The sequence below is a fragment of the Natrix helvetica genome (genome assembly GCF_964273705.1).
Source record: "Natrix helvetica genome assembly, chromosome: 4".
In the NCBI taxonomy this organism is placed as follows: Eukaryota; Metazoa; Chordata; class Lepidosauria; order Squamata; family Natricidae; genus Natrix; species Natrix helvetica.
The window spans coordinates 97,412,933-97,431,856 of record NC_138550.1 but is presented as its reverse complement, the minus strand read 5'-3'; the positions used below and the strand labels follow the sequence as shown (position 1 = coordinate 97,431,856).

The window sequence follows — 18,924 nt, the reverse complement described above, 5'->3', positions numbered from 1 at the left end:
ACTAAGGCTTTTTGAGTTTTTTGTTGCATTGGCCTGCGAAGATGTACTGTACATACAATGCTTTCGTTTTAAGGAAGAAAAAATGATGTCAAGCACTCTTTCTATTGAAAACAACTGAGAGATTCAGTTAATCATCACTGGTTGGTTTATAAATTGAAAAGCTTTTTAGGGACTCAACTGCCCTTTATTTTGCAAGATGGAGTTTTGGCTATTGATACCATTTGTTAAGTGTAATCTTTTCATCAGTACAGCACCGTGCCATATACTGTAGAGAGCCAGTTTGGTGTAGTGGTTAAGGCAACAGCCTTGAAACCAAGATTCTGTAAGTTCTAATCCTGCCTTAGATGTGAAATCCGGCTGGTTGACTTTGAAATCACGCACTCTCTTTCAACCCAGCCTACCTCAAAGAGGAGGAGTTGTGTGGAAATTAGGAAGAGGAAAGATTATTGTGTATGTTTGCTGCCTTGGGTTACTTATAAAGACATAAAAGTGGGATAAAACTACAAACATACATACATACATACAGGTAAAGGTTTCCCTCACACATATGGGCTAGTCGTTTCCGACTCTAGGGACGGTGCTCATCTCTGTTTCAAAGCCGAAGAGCCAACGCTGTCTGAAGACGTCTCCGTAGTCATGTGGTCGGCATGACTAAATGCCGAAGGTGCACGGAACGCTGTTATCTTCCCACGAAAGGTGGTCCCTATTTTTCTACTTACATTTTTACATGCTTTTCAACTGTTAGGTTGGCAGAAGCTGGCACAAGTAATGGGAGCTCCATCCATTACACAGCACTAGGGAGTTGAACCGTCGAACTGCTGACTTTTTTGATTGGCAAGCTCTTAGCCACTGAGTCACCACGTCCCAAATACATACATATGTATATCCCTACATATATACATATGTATATACATATACATATTTAGGGAGCATTTTCACTCCCAAGAAATAGTGTGAAAAGTTATTTTTCAGTCTGGAGAAGAAAGCTATATTGATCCTGCTGAACTGCCAAAGAGCATTGCGCAATTATGAAGTTTCTTCTGCAGGTAGTACTTAAGCAGGGGGGGGGGGCATTTGGAAATGCTGGGAAATGGGTTTTAAGTTGTAGGACCCTACCCCATTCCCATTGCAAAGACAAAACATGCTTAAATGCCTGCCCAAATGTTTCAAACATACCTTCTTTCCTCCATCAATCAACTACAGTTTTATTGCTGATACTTTGTTAAGAACACATGAATTTTCAGATCAGGTATTATGTTGTAGAATTTTATCTGTAGCCAATGATACTGTTTTATTTCAGTAGCCTAGTCCCCCCCCCTGCCTCCCCCCCCTGTTTTGAAATGAGAAATGCCTCCATTTTATTTTTCATGTGTTTAAAACTATGTGAGTAGTCTCTTGATTTCTGGCCTGTTTTTGTCTGGCCTTTCAAGGTTGTCTTGTTGTCATTCACAAATGCAAACTCGATGAATCAGCACAAAAAGGATCTAAAACACTATTTTATCAGCATTCCAACATCCCTTTAATTTCTAAGCCACTATTGAGCTTTCAAAAAACTCAGGGGTTTAGACTTTTTATCTAGAGACTGTTCGTTCTTGTAACGTATAGAAGGCATTCTAAAAACATAATGGCTGTCAACACCAAATCTAATCAGGATTACATAGCCTATTATGCTGCAACATTCGCTAAAGTTTGTGGGGTGGGAAGGCAAGAAGTGGTGAAGAAAAAAATCCACAGCTAGCTAGAACTTTATTAGAAACAACCAGAAAGTTACAAAACAGTGTGCTCGTTTTGTACATCAAAGTAGGTATTCTTTTGTTCCATTCATCATTCCTCTAGTCCAGGCATGTCCAAAGTGCGGCCCGGGGGCCAAATGCGGCCCTTTTTCAAATTGCAAGCGGCCCGCAGCCTCTTCTCCCCACCGAGTTATTTGTTTAGTCTTTCATAAAATACCGTAATTTTCGGAGTATAAAGATGCATCTTTTTCCCCTCAAAAAAGAGGCTAAAAATCTGGGTGCATCTTATACACTGAATACAGCATTTTTTGCCTCCCAAAACTCTGCCCCCTTCACCAAAATGGCTGTGCATAGCCTTTAGGAGGTTTTCAGAGTGCTCCTGAGGGCTGTGGAGAGCATAAATGAGCAAAAAACGGGCCGTTTTTTGCTCAACTTCCCCCTCCCCAGCCCCCAGAAGCACTCTAGAAGCCTCTTAAGGGCTATTCATGCCCTTTAAAAAAAAGGCCCGTTTTCACGAAAAATGGGCCGTTTTGGGGAGAGTGCAAAAACTTTTTTTTTAATTTGCCTCTTCAAAATCTTGGTGCGTCTTATACTCCGAAAAATACGGTAGTTAATTCACATTTAATGTTAAGGGTTCAAAGAATGTCAGGCTGAATGATCGGCCCCACACATTTTCACATCACCAAATCTGGCCCTCCTTGCAAAAAGTTTGGACACCCCTATGTCTAGTCTATATCCAGCCTGATGAAGTGTGCTGAAGATAAAAAGGAAATGGTTAATTGGCTAGGTTTGTATCCCATCTTTCCCTCACAAAATCAGGGTGACACAAATAGCACTTCCTCCTTCAGTTTTTCTCAGCAACCCTGTGAAGAATGAGAGAGAGTGACTGGCCATAGGTCACCCAGTGCGTTTGCAAGGACTTCAGCCTGCCTCTTCCCAACCCTGGTCTAACTACTTAAACCACTACCACCATACAGGTAGTCCTCAATTTACAACCACAATTGAACCCAGAATTCCTGTGGCTAAGCGAGACAATTAAATGAGTTTTGCCCCACTTTATGGCTTTCTTGCCACAGTTGTTAAGTGAATCACTGCTGTTGTTAAGTTAGTAACGTGGTTGTTAAGTGAATCTGACTTCTCCATTGACTTTGCTTGTCAGAAGGGCGCAAAAGGGGATCACGTGACCCCGGGAGACTGCAACTGTCATAAATATGAGTCAGTTGCAAAGCGTCTGAAATGTTGTTCATGTGGCCACAGTGGATGCTGATATGGTCATAAGTGTGAAAAACGGTCATAAGTTTCACTTTTTTCAGTGCTGTTGTAACTGGATGGTCACTAAATGAACTGATGTAGGTCGAGGACTAACTACCATACTGGCTGTGCATTCTGACTAAGCTTCTTTGGCTTCCCCCCCCCCCCCTTCATTTTCCCAAAAGTGAAATATTTGAAAGGATGACGTTGTTTAGACAAACTAAATATATAATCCCTGGGATTTTGGAACAGATATAATGATGTTGCTATGTGTCTCTCTTTGGTAGTACCAGAAGAAATATAGGATTAACTTGTAAGGATAGGGAAGGAGCACCAATTCTAAAAATAGTCTCCCTGATGTAGTTCAGAAGACAGAGGAATGCTAAAAGGGTGCCTGCATCATGGTTTCCATGGGCTGAAATTTGATTCAGAAGCCTCTAGTGAAAGTCACTGATTAATTCAAGGACCTTCAGTCAGATGTTGATGAATATGCCCATAAATTGTCCAGCTGTTCAATCAAAACTTTGCAGAATACTGTTTGTTGTGCATGCTTCCTTCCATTAGATTAAAGGACGTAGTTCATGAACATGACAAAAAGTTCATCAAAATTTCAGTACTTTGCTAAAAGTATATTCAGACATTCAGCTTTTTTCTCCTTGGTATGCACAGATAAATCAACAACAATTTAACTATTTGGATCTAGGATTTCTTTGAGCCTGATCCCATTAATTAAATAGCTTGCTCCATCGCTTTCACATTTCTATCGTGCCACTGAGGAAAAACACATTTGGATGTATTAATCTTCCCAGAATGTCATAGCATATGAGGTTATTGCACATGAATTGATGAAATTTCTGCACAGGGCTCAAGCATTCATACACCAGGTTACTGTTTGTGTGTTTTTGAATTAAGCTGAGATTTTTGGCATCACACAATTGTCCACAACAGTATTGAATTTGGAATCTAAGAATATTGTTATTATATATTGCTGAATGTCCTACATGCAAGACCCACAAGCCTAGAGGACAGATAAACATAGTTGACGATGGCATTACAGAAAGTGGATGTCGATGGGGCTTCCTTGAGTGTTGAAAAAGTCAATATTTCTCTGTTCTCTCTTGCAGATAGTCAGTCTGATCAAGAAAATACAAGTGCAGGAAATGAAGCACTCGACTTGACCTCTGGGGAGAGAGAGCACCTAGAGGAAACAACCGAATCTTTAGAAGAATCTGAGTGCAGTCCCAAAGAAGAGAAGAAGATGGATCTATCCCAAGGCGAGGAGGCTGCACAAGGGAAATTAAGTGAGGGGGAAGATGAGCTGGAAGAAGATTCAGTCAGCAACAGAAGCCTGGACCTCAATTTTGCTAGCAAGTTCATGGAATTCAAGCTGGCTGAGAACGATCAAAACCCAGGCAACGGGGCTCAGTCTGAAAATAAACACACCTGTGACACATGTGGGAAATCCTTCAAATTTGCTGGTACTCTTAGCCGGCACAAAAAAGCCCATGCCCATGACGACAGGAAAGATGAAAAGAGCAGTGAGGATGAAAGTAAACATTTTCAAAGTGGAGACCAAGCCCATGTCCCTGTCATGCAAGAGGACCCACCTCTTGAACAGGAAGAGCCTGTAAAGGACATTAAGGGTGCTGAGTCTCCCACAGATGGTGAGGCAACAGGAAGGGAAAACGAGGAGAGCGAAAGCATCTCCGAGGGAGAGAGCACGGAAAGAAAATCGTCTGAAAAGAGCGATGAAGACCGGAAGCCAAAGTCTGCTGTGGGCGCCAAGAGTGAATCCAAGGCAGACAAAAGGAAGAAAGTCTGTACTGTGTGCAACAAGAGATTTTGGTCTCTACAAGATTTGACTCGGCATATGAGATCCCACACAGGTACATGGGGGCCACTGAGGGTTATTTGCAGTAATGTAATTATTCCGTGATAGAATATATTCAAGAGGTTCCAGATAGAATCCATTAGGATGTTTAGTTAAACTGCACTGTTAAAAAAAACTGGCTGCTCAGAGGCTGCTGAACTAGGTGGGGCTGTCAGATTCTGCATGAGGTAAAACCTGTTACTTTAACTGTTTGATTTGCCTTGCGCTCTAAGTAATATGTAGAACTAACTTCAGGTTTCTGGCCCTGGGCAGTTTGAAATATTTGGAGCAACATAACGAAGGAAGATGGCAACATTCCAAAACTCTTATTTTAGCACGAAATCATGTTGAGCCCACTTTTGCAAACTTAGGTTAGGACCCCGCGTACATTCTTAGTACCTTGAACAGTAAGACATATAAGTTAGATGCATATTCTACAATAGGTGGTTTATCTCAACCTTTACTTTGCAGCCTGTTTGATTTCCCCTCAGAACTTCAGTATTTATTAGCAAGCTGTGTCTGTATTTGAAGAGATTTGCAGTTTTGTACAAAGCCACAAAGCGGTGTGAGATTCCATGTCAAATGACGACAGCTCAGTTGGAATTGAAGGCCACAAAATATGGGAGAGAAAAGCTTCTGGCCTGACCAAATCCGAAGTACAGGTAGTCTTCAACTTACGACCACAATTGAGCCCCAAATTAATGTAGCGAAATGAAACATCTGTTAAGTGACTTTTGCCCCATTTTATGACCTTTCTTGGCAAAAGCCAATGTGAATCACTGCAGTTGTTAAGTTAGTAACACAGTGGTTAAGTGAACCTGGTTTCCCCATGGACTTTGCTTGTCAGAAGAGCGCAAAAGGTGATCACATGACTCCAGGACACTACAACCATCGTAAGTACGAACCAGTTGGAAAGTATCAGAATTTTGATCATGTGAAACGGCCATAAATCACTTTTTTGGCCGTTTCACATGATCAAAATTCTGATACTTTTTTCAGTGCCGTTGTAACTTTGAACAGTCACTAAATGAACTGTTGTTAAGTCAAGAACTGCCTGTATTTACTTCCTCTGGGTTAGTTAATTTACAGCACATCTACCTGATTTGTCACCCATATTCAAGATAACAGGGAAGGAATAGAGCAGAGAGACAATATTGCCATCTTTGCTTTGCTTAAAAGTATCTTCAGATTTCTCAATTGTTGGGTTGAATATACTGGTGCTTTTGAACGCTTGCATGGTAAGCCACCTCTGCAGGTGCTGTATCTTAGCTGCCTGGAAATGTGTCATTGGCAATCTTGGCAGAGAGGGGCCTTGTTTAAAGCTCTGTTAGGTAAGATTAAGCCTATGAGCCATGATGGGTTTTCCTTCTCTGTTTTAAGGAAGACAAAATAGCTTAATCTTCTCAACTACCAGTGATCCGGGCTAGACGTGGAGGTGATGATTGGTCCAAGAGATCGTGATTATCCAAGGTCACTTACTAAGTTTCCTACGCTTCAGTCTGGCAGTCATTCAGGGAGTTCCCCAGTTTAGCAATCTAATCACATTGACTCTGAATTAAGCAAGAGCTCCTGCAATAGATAGCTGTGGGTTTTCTGAAAGACGGACAGCCTGCATTTCAGTCTTTTTCTATCCATTCTGCTCAGAAATAAACTTAGCGAAAGAAGTTATTTTTCTGCAAATATGTCTTCGGTCATTAGGGACTCATTGATCTGTCTGGAGCAGCAAAGATTTTGTAAGATGATTTAAAAACGGGGTTCGTCTCTCCCACGTTGTAATGATTTGGCATGTTGCTTAAAAATGAAGGATAAACTGTATGAGATATGATAGTTGCCCATCTTTTAAGCTAACATAGATTCTATAGAAAGTTTAAGTCAAATCTAGTGAAATTCAGGTAGCTATGATAACAAGGCATTTTTCTTTGCAGCTTCAAGTGACTCGTAAAAAGATAAAACTTAAGGTGAATCTAGGGAAAAATGAAAACCAGTCGTAACAACTCATGAAGTAGCACTTCCTTTGCTATCTACCATTGAAGACCAAATACTTTTTACTCCTTTCATTCTCACTTCTCTTTAGGAAAAAAAAGGAGGGGGGGAGCCAAATGAGGCAAAGATAATGGAAACTGTACATTTTCCCCTCCATGAAGCCCTTATCTTTCCTTATAAGAAGCTAATTTTCCAGTCTCCTGTGTATTCAGTAAAGTCAGTGAGTCAGTCAGTCAGTCAGTCTGTCTGTCTGCCTGCCTGCCTGCCTGCCTGCCTGCCTACCTACCTACCTACCTACCTACCTACCTATCATCTAAGCTGTCTATCTATCTGTCTGTCTGTCTGTCTTCCTGCCTGCCTACCTACCTACCTACCTACCTGCCTACCTACCTGCCTACACACCATCTAAGCTCTGTCTGTCTGTCTGTCTGTCTGTCTATCTATCTATCTATCTATCATCTATCTATCTATCTATCTATCTATCTATCTATCTATCTATCTATCTATCTATCTATCATCATCATCTAAGCTCTATCTATCTTATCTATCTATCTATCTATCTATCTATCTATCTATCTATCTATCTATCTATCTATCTATCTATCTATCTATCTATCTATCATCTATCTATCTATCACCTATCTGGATTATTTTTTTAAAAACCACAAAAATGCAGAGTTTTGTATATAGACATGATTAGATAGATATTTATAAAGGTAAAGCGTGCTATTCAATTGAGAGGAACAAGGCACCCCCCTCCCCCCGTTCCTATCAGTAGGGACAAATGCACAAATCTTTCTTCTAGCAGCCTTGTCAAGGGACTTCAGCTCCTGTCATCAGCAAACCCTGTATCTGAAAGGATTGTAAAGAAACAATCAATTTTTTAAAGTAGTTATTAGCTTCTGAAGATCTTGATGTTTAGTAAAGAATGGAAATACTAATTCCTGATGAGGAGTCATGGTGGCGCAGTGGTTAGAATGGAGTATTGCAGTCTAATTCGGCTCACTGTCAGGAGTTTGATACTCACTGGCTCAAGGGTTGACTCAGCCTTCCATCCTTCTAAGGTTGGTAAAATGAGGACCCAGATTGTTGGGGACAAAATGGTGACTCTGTAAAGTACTGTGAAGCAGTATATAAGTGTAACCGTGATTGCTATGAGCCTCTGCATGTTCCATTGTTTCAATTATTTGTCTACTGTATAGACACAGTGTCTATTCAAAGGGCACTTTATAGTATCTTCCTTCAATAATTGCTGTTGGGAGGGGGTTGAATCTGGCCCAGGATAAAGCTATTTTGGAATTTTTATGTGAAAAGGATTGTGATAGCTGTAATTGAAAACATTTAAAATGCACCATGTTGCTTTAATTGTTAAAAATAAGACAAAAATGATGGTAATAGTGGGCTTTCTACTACTTACATTACAGCGTGTATTCATATAATATAATTGTCAGGTTAGAGTTAGTTGAGTAAAATATGGCCATTTAAGTATGTCTCAGGGGAAATGGATTAAAACCACAATATTGCCCCAATGTTCATGGTAAACATTTCTCTTTTGCCCCTTGTCAGCCTTGCTAATTCTGTACACGTTAAAGAGGATCTGTCACTGGTCATCCCAAGCAAGCAAGAAAGGACCCTCTCGGGGATGAAGGAATGTCTGACCTTTGATTTTTGTCTCTTTTTCCCTTGATACCCCAGGGGAGCGGCCATACAAATGTCAAACCTGCGAACGGACCTTTACTTTGAAACACAGCCTGGTTCGTCATCAGCGCATCCATCAGAAGGTAAAAAGTGCCAAGAATCACGAGAAGGACAGTGATAGAGAGGACACCCGTTCACGGGGGGAAGAAGACAGTGAGAACGAGTCTCTCCCCAGCAGCACAAACCCCATCTCGGAAAACGAGGGCGATGCCCTTGTGGGGCCTGGAAGCCATTCTCCGGTGACCAGGAGCCGCAGAGAAAGCATGGCCAATGCCACCAAGGATTACTCTTGTAAGGATGATAAGCCAGCTGGGAAAGCCTCAAGTTTAGGCCTTGCCGAGCCAAGCAAGAAGGTGCCGAAATCGACAGCGAAAGAGCAGGAGTCTCGAGGAAAGGCCGATCGTGAGAGCTCCTCTGACTTCATTCAGGACTTGTTGGAGATCCAGAACAAGAAATCCTCCATGAGTCATATCCTTGCCTCTGCAGAGAATGCGCCTCAGCTCTTGGAAGTTGAATGACAGCTATGGCTTCAGTGGCACCCCAGCAACCTGATCCAGGACACAGGATTAAAGTTGACAGAGCAAGCCTTCCTTTGCTGCTGTGTCAACTTGCTGTGGTGACCCAGGAGTGGGAGATGGGTGGATGGGATCGGGGAGGATGTAGGACAGTCTGGATTCAGTGCCATAAACCCTTCAGTATAAATAATGCAAAAGACTACAATTATATACTGGTCTGAGTGCCTTACTACTTTATTAGGTCTTTTGGTATGGTAGATATTTTTTAAAAGCAAATTAGATGATTTTTTTTTAAAAAAATATTTTAATTATTTGGAGAGGACCTTTTTCATTTAAGCATTAATGTTACTTTTTTTTTAAAAAATTCGGGTGTGTGAATTTGTTCCTGTATATCTGTGGATAGCCGCTTTTGTGTATTCTCTGAGCTGGAAACAAGGTGGAGTCAGTGGTGCAAGGAAAGCCCTAAGAAACTGCAGCCAATAACTGGAAGGAAAAAAAAAATTAAAAATCCCAAGCAGAAGAAGTAGATATAAAAGGTTAACTTGTTTTCGGTTTGTCTTTTCAGACTTTTTTTTAATCACGAGGAAGAGTTAAAGCAGTTCAACGTATTAATATAAATTAAGATTTTCAAGCTTGGTTCAAGCTAAAAGTAGAAAGCCACAATTACTGTTATCTTCATTATTTCTTCTATTTCTCCTCCTCCTCCTCCTCACATGATCAGTGATGGCTACTGTCATTTTGTACAAGGCCCTTTCTTACCATTATGGACTTCAAAGAGTATACAGAAAGGGTGGCATAGTGACTTAAAAAAACCTATGGAAATATGCGCCCACTGTTTATGTTTATATATGTATGTGTGTGTATACATACACATATATATGCATACAGTTTGTGTGTGTGTGTGTATATATATGTTTGATTTGTGTTTCAATATATTATTGTTTTAATATTTTATAAAAGTTGTTAGTTTGCTAATCTCTGCATTCTGCAGAAACCAATGGACAATATTTGTCCACGGAAATCTACAACACAGCTTGGATTGCCTGCTTAGATATTTCTGCCTAATCCCTCACTGACGTTTCTTCTTTTGGGTTTGACGCTCTGTCGCATCAAGTGGAAAACAGTGAAAGACCCCGTTCACGATTCAATCCAGGTGGACATAGCATAAATTTACATGGAGGGTGTAGAAAGAGTGAATACTAAAGCTTTCCCCAATTCCTCTGTGTTCATACTGATGATACATAGGCAAGAAGTGTATGTCTGATCAATGAATTCAGGAAAACAAGAGTCCTTCCTGGAATTGAAAGTTCATGCCACAGAGGATTGTTCCGAGGTCTTTCTCCCCCCCCCCCCCCAATTGAATGCATGTAGCGCATTTAGGTTGCTACTGTGTGTCCACTTCTGTTTTCCCATCCAATCATACATATGCCTTCAATTTCATGGGAACGATTGTGTCAAATGAACCTCAGCAGATAAGGGGGTTCAGTGTAAGTTAATAAAAGAGAAAGGAGTCAAATGGATTAATGGCGTGAAGATAAATGAGTTGGAAGAAGGCTATCCAGATTTCATGCGAAAGGCACTGCAAATGCGGTGGCATAGTTTGGAATTTGCAGTAGTTGCAGTTTAATAAAAAAAAAATAAGGTGATTTAGTCTTCCAGAAACAATAGAGTAAAGAATCCTAACCCTTAAGTGATCTTATTACCTTAATGTGCTTTAAAGCAAGGAAATGGTCTATTACTGGCAATAAAATTTCCAGATGGACAAAAATACTTATTCCCCAAGGTTTCTAGACCTTTTCCCAAATGTTTAAATACTGTTCTAAATTGGGAATGGACTATACATTCCTGTTGCTGGCAACAGGAGATAAGGCAAGTCCTCCAACTTTAAGACTGATCCATTGACCCAGTTAAGCTGGTGTGTTAGATTGTAAGGTTCGTTTTCTACTACATTAATGTGTGGCCCATTTGTCTTGAGAGGGGAAAAAAATAACTAATTTCAATGGGATTGCCCTCTCCATGTATGTGTGACTTGTGTGTATGTGTGCAAATATGGCTGCATTGCGACATTCCTTTATTTCCATTTTAAAGATAACAAACACAGAATTGGTTGTAAACAAGACAGCTGACAATTTCACTTGTAGTTCTGTTGCTACTAATGCGTGACCCAGAGGATGCTATGCGGCTAGTTCTGTGTCCAGTGTGAAAAAAAGCTAGTCTTTTGGGGTGATTATCCTAATTCTGTACCCTCATCTTAAAGATGGAGGAAATCCACAATTATTTTCCAGTTGTACATGGTTGTGAACCCAGTTCTCAAAGCAATTTCTTTTCTCTTCAAGGAGCCTTTGGCAAGAGACGATATGGCTGTGTGTGACTGATGCTCTTTTTATAAACCCTGCATTCATGGGAGTCTGCTGAAATTTGCCTGGGGTCCACATATTCTGATTCGGGCTGAGTTGTGGGTCAGGAATGACCCATTTACTTAGTTGTGGGGCATATACATACATACATACATACATACATACATACATACATACATACATACATACATAATAGGGCAAAGACATAGTATTTCTGGGATTTTTTTCTGTTGCTCTTTCACATTGAACTGCTTTTGTTCATATATTTTTTTCCTGCCCTCTAACTTAAAATTATTAATACAGGGTGGAAAAAATAGTGGAGTTCCAAATTGACTGGCTTAAAAACACCCAGCATTCTTATTCAGTGGCTGTTGTAACTTGGGACATTAATTGAACAAGTTCTGGAAAACCAAATTTGATCCACCTTGCTCTAAAGTGATACTCTGTGCAAGTAGCACTGAAAGCAAATTAGAAACAAGTCGATGTTACATAGAAGTAAAGTAATATATCCTTAATTCTGGGTAAAAATTGGGAGTATTATACCAATCTATTTCATGTTTGTTATTTTTTTTAGAGATTCAATTCAGACTGCAGAGGAAGAGCGAGGAGATCATTTTTGGGGCGATATTATTTCATACAGGATATGAGGCACAGATTTCATTGTTGTAGAGGGTGTATAAAACAGTTTTGAAACCAGTCCTCTGGACTATTAAAAATAAATACCAGGTTTTTTTCTTTCAGAATATAAAATCATTTGCTAAAAGATGCTTTCCATCAAAGTCAATTTCTGCATCCCTTAATATAAATTGCTATTATATTATTATTATTATTATTATAATTATTATAATTATTATAATTGTTATTTGGGAATATTTTGTTATTAATTTGAGGGGTTTTTTTTTTTTTTTGCAGCTCCCCACACTAAACTGCGCAATATTGTGGGGGAGAAGCCATTAGTTAAATCAGGAGTGTCAGGGCTGCCCTCAGGCTGAATGGGTCATTCTGCAGACCTGTTTAATCTCTTGGCCTTTTTTGGGGGGGGAGGGGTGCAAGTCTGACAGAGCTGAACAAAACTTTATGCTGCAGAAATAATGTAGCGAATAATATCCCAGCACCCTGCCGGGACATCTACTAGCAATAATCACTATTGATTTAAAGCTTTATTTAGTCGTTATGTATATCGTAGTATATTATAAAATCTTGCCACATTTTACTGGTGTTTTTATTAGTTGCATTTGATGGAAGAAAAAAAAATGTGCTCCCTTTTGTTGTTCCCTCTCCTCACCATTCACAATCCCCACCCCACCCCCAATATTAAAACTGTGAACTTTTATAATGTGTTTAAACTATGGGTGAATCTTAGGCTTAGTTTGCATGTTGAACTAGTTCATTTCTCTGCATCTTCATGATTTTTTTCTTCTCCCTCCCCTTTCCTCTCTCAGGGCGCTTTTTTTTTTAATCTGAAAATCTCTTGTTGGACTTGTAAAGGAGCTAATGGTGAAAATTCAATCACTACAATAAGCACTTGACTGTGAAAGTATAAAAAGAACCAAGAATAAAAAAAATAGACCTGATACGTGCAGCAGTAACAGCACTACTGATGTAGAGCTAGCTCTCTTGATGGTTTAATTCCAGCTTCCCCACGGTTTTTAGTTATTGTTGTTTTCTTTCTACAACCTGATCCTCAATTTTCCCATCAACGCTATAGTCGCTGTTGGAGTACCTCCCAGTCCCAGGATGAACCTGCGTGTTGCTGCCTGCTGTGTTGGTCGGATGGTTGAATTGTGAAATAATTGAGAGTAGAGCCGACATTGCCTTAAATCCTCTGGTTTCTCAAAGCCATTAAGTCGGTGAAAAGATCCAGAAAGGAAGTCAGGGCAATGAGCTTGCATAAAGTGATAAATCCCTTACCTCTGTGTCCTTCAGCCCAAGGTGACACTATCATGGTTTTGAGGAGGTGACTTATCCATTGAGGATTCTCCCTTCTGGTAATGCAAGTTTGGTTAGTATTGATGGGATAGGATGGGTTGAGTATTTTTCTCTCTTCACCATTCTCTCTTCACTTAAGACAGATGTTTTAATTCAAAAAGTTTCAGCCCGTGCAAGGAGATAATTAGTGTGTACAATTTATATATAGAAATATAGATATATATATATATTTTCGAAAGGGAACGTTTAAAAACTGCTGCTACAAGTTGTGTACAAGACTGATTTATGCCACATGAACAGAGAATCACACTATTTCTTTGGGTACTTCTATTCTTCTCATTCAGTTGTATGTTACTTCCAGATTCAAAGTGATGAAAATAATGCTGTTCTGTATCAAACGATCTACGCAATAAAAGGTTATATTTAAAAAAAGAAAATCGTACTTTTGGAAGTTGTAAAACAATGGATCTTTTTGTGCATTTGGGAGTCCTAATACGCTTACGCTTTTGTGTATTTTCAGTTGGGATTATTTTTCAAAAACAAAAAAACCCAGAATATTATACTTGCTCTTTCTCCTACTGAGTTATTTTGTCCCCCTCCAAAGATTTGTATTTAATAATAAGCTAAATTGTTTTGCTCCCTTTATATTTGCCCACGCTTAGTGCAAATAGTTACCTTGCTAGTGCAAATGCATAAAGGGGGAAGATCTTTTAATTCTTGAATTGAAGAATACATCACAGAGGGTATATACACTGCATATAACTCCTTTCCAAAGATGGAGGTGGGATGTATAATAACACTTCGTAAATGGGGACATGACCTAACGTAACAGCTGCATCTCTCTCTCAGGGAAGGTGGATTGTACATTTTGATATTGTAGCTGTCTTTCGCCACTAGGTGGCACAGTTGTAAGCGCATGGAACCCTGGAGAGATATTAGAAGTATCATCTCAGAGCGAATACTTTTCTTTTAAGCTCTAATGACTGAGTAAATACTTGCAGCATTCTCTAAGCCAGCTTCATTTCAACATCCGAGAGACAAATGGGCAGATTTCCTACTCAAAATGATTTGACACAAACACAGGCAGGAGTATTTTATTAGACACATGTTTCTAATCATTCCTGTGATTGGGAGCTGCCCCTGAGCTTCAATGTTGATGGAAAAGGAATATTTGAAAGCTGCAGTGTGGGGAGATAAACAAGAAGACAAAGAAAAAAAGAAAGTAAGACAGGACATCGAGTACATGCATACATTAAACTAGATGAAAAAGCAGGCTGTGGAGAAAATTGGGCATTTGAAGTCTTGGAATCTTAATTTGATAATGATGATAAATGCATTATTGTTCCTAAGAGACGTAATTCTAGAAGGAAATGGGATTTTCAAGGGGGAAAAAAAATCACTTGTGAATCAATGTTTTCTTATTTCAAAAAACTGCAGCACACCCTGCCATGAAAAATTGTATAGCATATTTTTTCATGTTTCAAAAACTCACTATTGAGTGTGAATTAAGCAAAGCAGTGTGTATCATGGTAATTCTTAGGACCGTGATGGCAAACATATGGCAAGTGTGCCAGAGGTGGCACACAGCGACCTCTCTGTGGGCACATGAGCCGTCACCCCAGTTCAACTGCACATGCGCACACGCTTCCCGCCGGCCAGCTGGTCTTTGGGTCTCTGCTGTGTATATGTGTGGGGTGGGGCAAGTGGGGGGGCTGTGCGTGCATGCACGAAGGGTTGGGGGGCATGGGGGGCATGTGTTGGGGTGGGGCGCATGCGTGGAGGCCGCACACCCATGGCATTTTGGGGGTTCACATGCATGCTTTGGGCACTTGGTCCAGAAAAGGTTAGCCATCACTGCCTTAGGACATTTCTAAGGGTATTTTGGGGCTATCACTGACCCCTCTAATGGAGTAGATAAATAACTTCTTTGTGACAACACTGTGGCTGTATTTCAGAGGAAACTGACAGTTGCTGCATAAAATATTTCTTTGAATTTTATTCTCTGGTCGTTTAGATGCTGTTGTCCAGAGGCTTTTAATCCCAGTTCCAACATTCCCACATTTTTGTTAAAAGAGTGTATAAAAGGAAGTGAGGCGGCACCTGCAGGGCCAAGAGTATCACAGATGACACTTCAAACGTTTCCAACAGCTGCATTCTCTTGCTTTTCTTTTGAGTATTAATATTCAGCTGGACAAAAAGTTTGGTTGTCTGTTCTATCAACAATCCTGGCCCCATGTTTAATTATCCTGGTTTACGGCACTCTCCTGGTTCTCTTAGGACACAGTCACGTGGAGTCAGTGTTGAGTTCCCAGAAAACTCCAAAGCCTGGTTAAATTGCTTAAGCAGCTCTCCATTCTGCCTGGAGCAGAATTTTAATCGTTAACGTTGCTTCTGATCATGTAGATTGCAGAATAAATCCCCATTTCACAAAGCTCCAACACCCATGGCCTCTTCTGTTTCTTGTGGCATTTGCTGGGGTGTGTTGCTCCCGTAGTTGGCATGCGCACCATCTTTGAAGTCTCTGGAACCCATCATGGATTTCCTGATAGGTTCAGTGTGTTACTGGATTCTAGGATTCGCGGGGGGGGGGGGGGAGGAAGAATGGAAATGGTTATGTGATTTCCTGTTAAAACAAATGGTCAACGTGTCATTAATGCTAAAATAAGTTTTACATTTTAAAAAAATCCACCCAATACTTGAAATAAAAAATGAAAAGTATTAGCTTTGCAAAATGGAATAAGATTATTTTCTTTTTGGAAGCATTGCATTTTTGCTGGGCCTTGTCATACATGCAATGTAGGAGATGACCAAGCTGAGCCCAAATGCATCATCAGTCATGAATTTCTTTGTGCCCACAGGAGATCTAAGTGCAGCCCATTCTGAATCCCTGTGACTTACCTGTTGCCAGTTTGCTTGGACTGCTAATAGTTCAGATTCTCGTAGAGAGCTTAGGCGTGCAATAAATCTTTATACTCATTTGAACTGGATCTTCTGGTTTCTGGGGCACTTCACAGTTACCTCCAATCCTCAGAAACCAGAAGATGGCCCAACCTGTTGCAAGAAAGTACACTATATATTTTTAAATGGCACATAGCACACGTCCAGCTATGGTTGGAAATTGACATTAATTATGCCACTGGGTTCCATATGGAATATACACTCTGAAAAAAAAAAAGGAAATATCCCTCGCCTTCCATATAAAATTTTATGGACATGACATATATAACATCTCTAGCTCTCTTCTGTGAGAGCTTAAAGCAGTAATGCCAAACGTTTTCAGCACCAAATGCCCAAACTGGAATGCACGCTCTGGCACATGCGAAGACCAGCTGGCCAGCGTGCGGGCCCCAGAAACTCAACCAGCTGGCCAGTGCACATGAGTGTGCTGGCCACCTGGTCTTCTGGTTTCCAGCACGTGCATGCGTGCTGGCCAGCTAGTCTTTGCGTGTACTGGAGTGCTGGAAACCTGAAGACCCAGAGCCCTGGAAACTCGAAGACCAGGTGGACGTCCCATACAGGCGCACCAGCCACCTGGCGGTCTGGTTTCCGGCATGTGCATGTACACCAGCTAGCTAGTCTTTGGGTTCACACATGGAGATCAGCTGGCCAGCATGCATGCATGTGCCAGAAACTAGAAGAGCAACTGGTGATGGTGCATGTGCCCACAGAGAGGGCTCTTCATGCCACTTCTGGCACACGTGCCATAGGTTTGTCATCACGGGCTTAAAAGAAGATAGACTCTATAAAAGTGTAGCATTGTGTTAGACACTGGTTCAAATATAATGGAAGTGTATGTCTCTTACCTGAGTTTAGGTCTTAGGGGAATGTCATCATCAATATGGTAGGTACCTGCCCTGACCAGTGTTTCTTGTAGTATCTACAATGATACTGTTAGACTTCGTTGTTATCACGTTCGTACAAATGGGTTGACATAGCCGAGAACACCTTTACAGATTTTGTCCTTGAGGTAAAAATTGTAATACGTATTTTTAATTATCCCTAACCATCATAATTGACAATAAATGGGGATTGAAGTCTAGCAAAAGAGGAGTCCCGGTTGGAGAAACACAGGAGGGAAAGAAACTTGAGGGGTTTGGTAAGCAGCCTCAGTGGATTTAAGACAATAAAAAAGCAGAATTAAAAACAGTAATCCAACAGAGACTGAACTGCCTGAAATATGGTGATTGGATAATAAAATGTGCTGCATTAATATATCACTCAGGAAGAGCCAGTTTGGTGAAAAGATTAAGGCAACAAGCCAGAAATCAGGAGACCACAATGTCTAGCCCTTCCTTAGACACAAAGCCAACTGGATGACTTTGGACCAGCCCTTCCCTCAGCCCTAAGAAGCAGGCAATGGTAAACCACATCTGATAAATCTTGTGAAGAAAACGGGGATTTGTCCAGGACGTTTCTAAGAATTCGACATAATTAAATGGAAAGAAAAAAAATCATAATGGGAAATCAATGGGTAAAGGGCAATTCAGAACAAACTTCTAAGTCAACAACTAAATAAATGAAAGGTCAGATGGATGATAAAAGAAGCACGCGGTTAAAACAATACAGAGTTATTTTGGGAAAATCAGTTATTCCTGGGAAAATCAGTTTCTTGTTCTCATTGGGTTGTCCATATTGAACAGGTTTGTAGAAGTTCATACAACCTTTGCTTCGATTGAGTGGTTCTTCAGAGATGAATCAGAACAAAGATCTTGCCCTTTGAAAATTAGCTATTATTGAGGGGACTTATATAGTCTTATACCTGTAGTTTCTTGGGAGACCATTAGCTGGGTCTTTATTGTAATCACCCTTCTCTATATTAATGGCATAATTGGCCTGGCTAGTAACCTTTGGATTGTTAATATCAGGAGTTATTCATGTGAAAACAGCGTGAGAAGAGGGAAAAGTAATATCCATTGCAGTTTACATTTGTTGTTTGTTGTTGTTAGTTGCGAAGTCCTGTCTTACCCATCGCGACCCCATGGACAATGTTCCTCCAGGCCTTCCTGTCCTCTACCATCCTCTGGTGTCCATTTAAGCTCATGCCTACTGCTTCAGTGACTCCATCCAGCACCTCATTCTCTGTGGTCCCCTTCTTTTGCCCTCAATCTCTTTCCCAGTATTAGGCTCTTCGCTAGTGAGTCCTTCTTTCTCATTAGGTGACCAAAGTATTTGAGTTTCATTTTCAGAATCTGGCCTTCTAAAGAGAAGTCAGGGTTGATCTCCTCTAGGGCTGATTGGCTGGATCACCTTGCAGTCCAAGAGACTCGCTGGACTTTTCTCCAGCACCATAGTTCGAAGACCTCAATTATCTGGGACTCAGCCTTTCTTATGGTCCAACTTTCACAGCCATACATTGCAACTGGGAAAACCATAGTCTTGACTATATGCACTTTTGTTGGCAGGGTGATGTCTCTGCTTTTTTAGTATGTTGTCTAGATTTGCCATAGCTTTCCTCCCCAGGAGCAAGCGTCTTTTAATTTCTTGGCTTACATTTTTAGGGTATATCAATTCTCCAAACTTCCTCCTCCCCAATTATTTGAGTGTTTCCACTTGCAGTATATATATAGTATTTGTTTGCCTACATGAAA

General features: G+C 40.5%; 1 protein-coding gene across 14 annotated transcripts in view; it reads left to right on the top strand.

Moving 5' to 3' along the window:
• Positions 1-13,761, top strand: part of RREB1 (ras responsive element binding protein 1) — a 190,858-nt gene extending 177,097 nt beyond the window's left edge. For all 14 annotated transcript variants that reach the window (XM_081951887.1, XM_081951886.1, XM_081951888.1 and 11 more), the window contains 2 exons: positions 4,109-4,870; positions 8,533-13,761. In XM_081951887.1, coding sequence (XP_081808013.1) covers positions 4,109-4,870; positions 8,533-9,053 — 1,283 coding nt within the window. In that variant the 3' untranslated portion in view covers positions 9,054-13,761. The remainder of the gene's footprint in view (positions 1-4,108; positions 4,871-8,532) is intronic.
• The last annotated feature ends 5,163 nt before the right edge of the window (positions 13,762-18,924 follow it).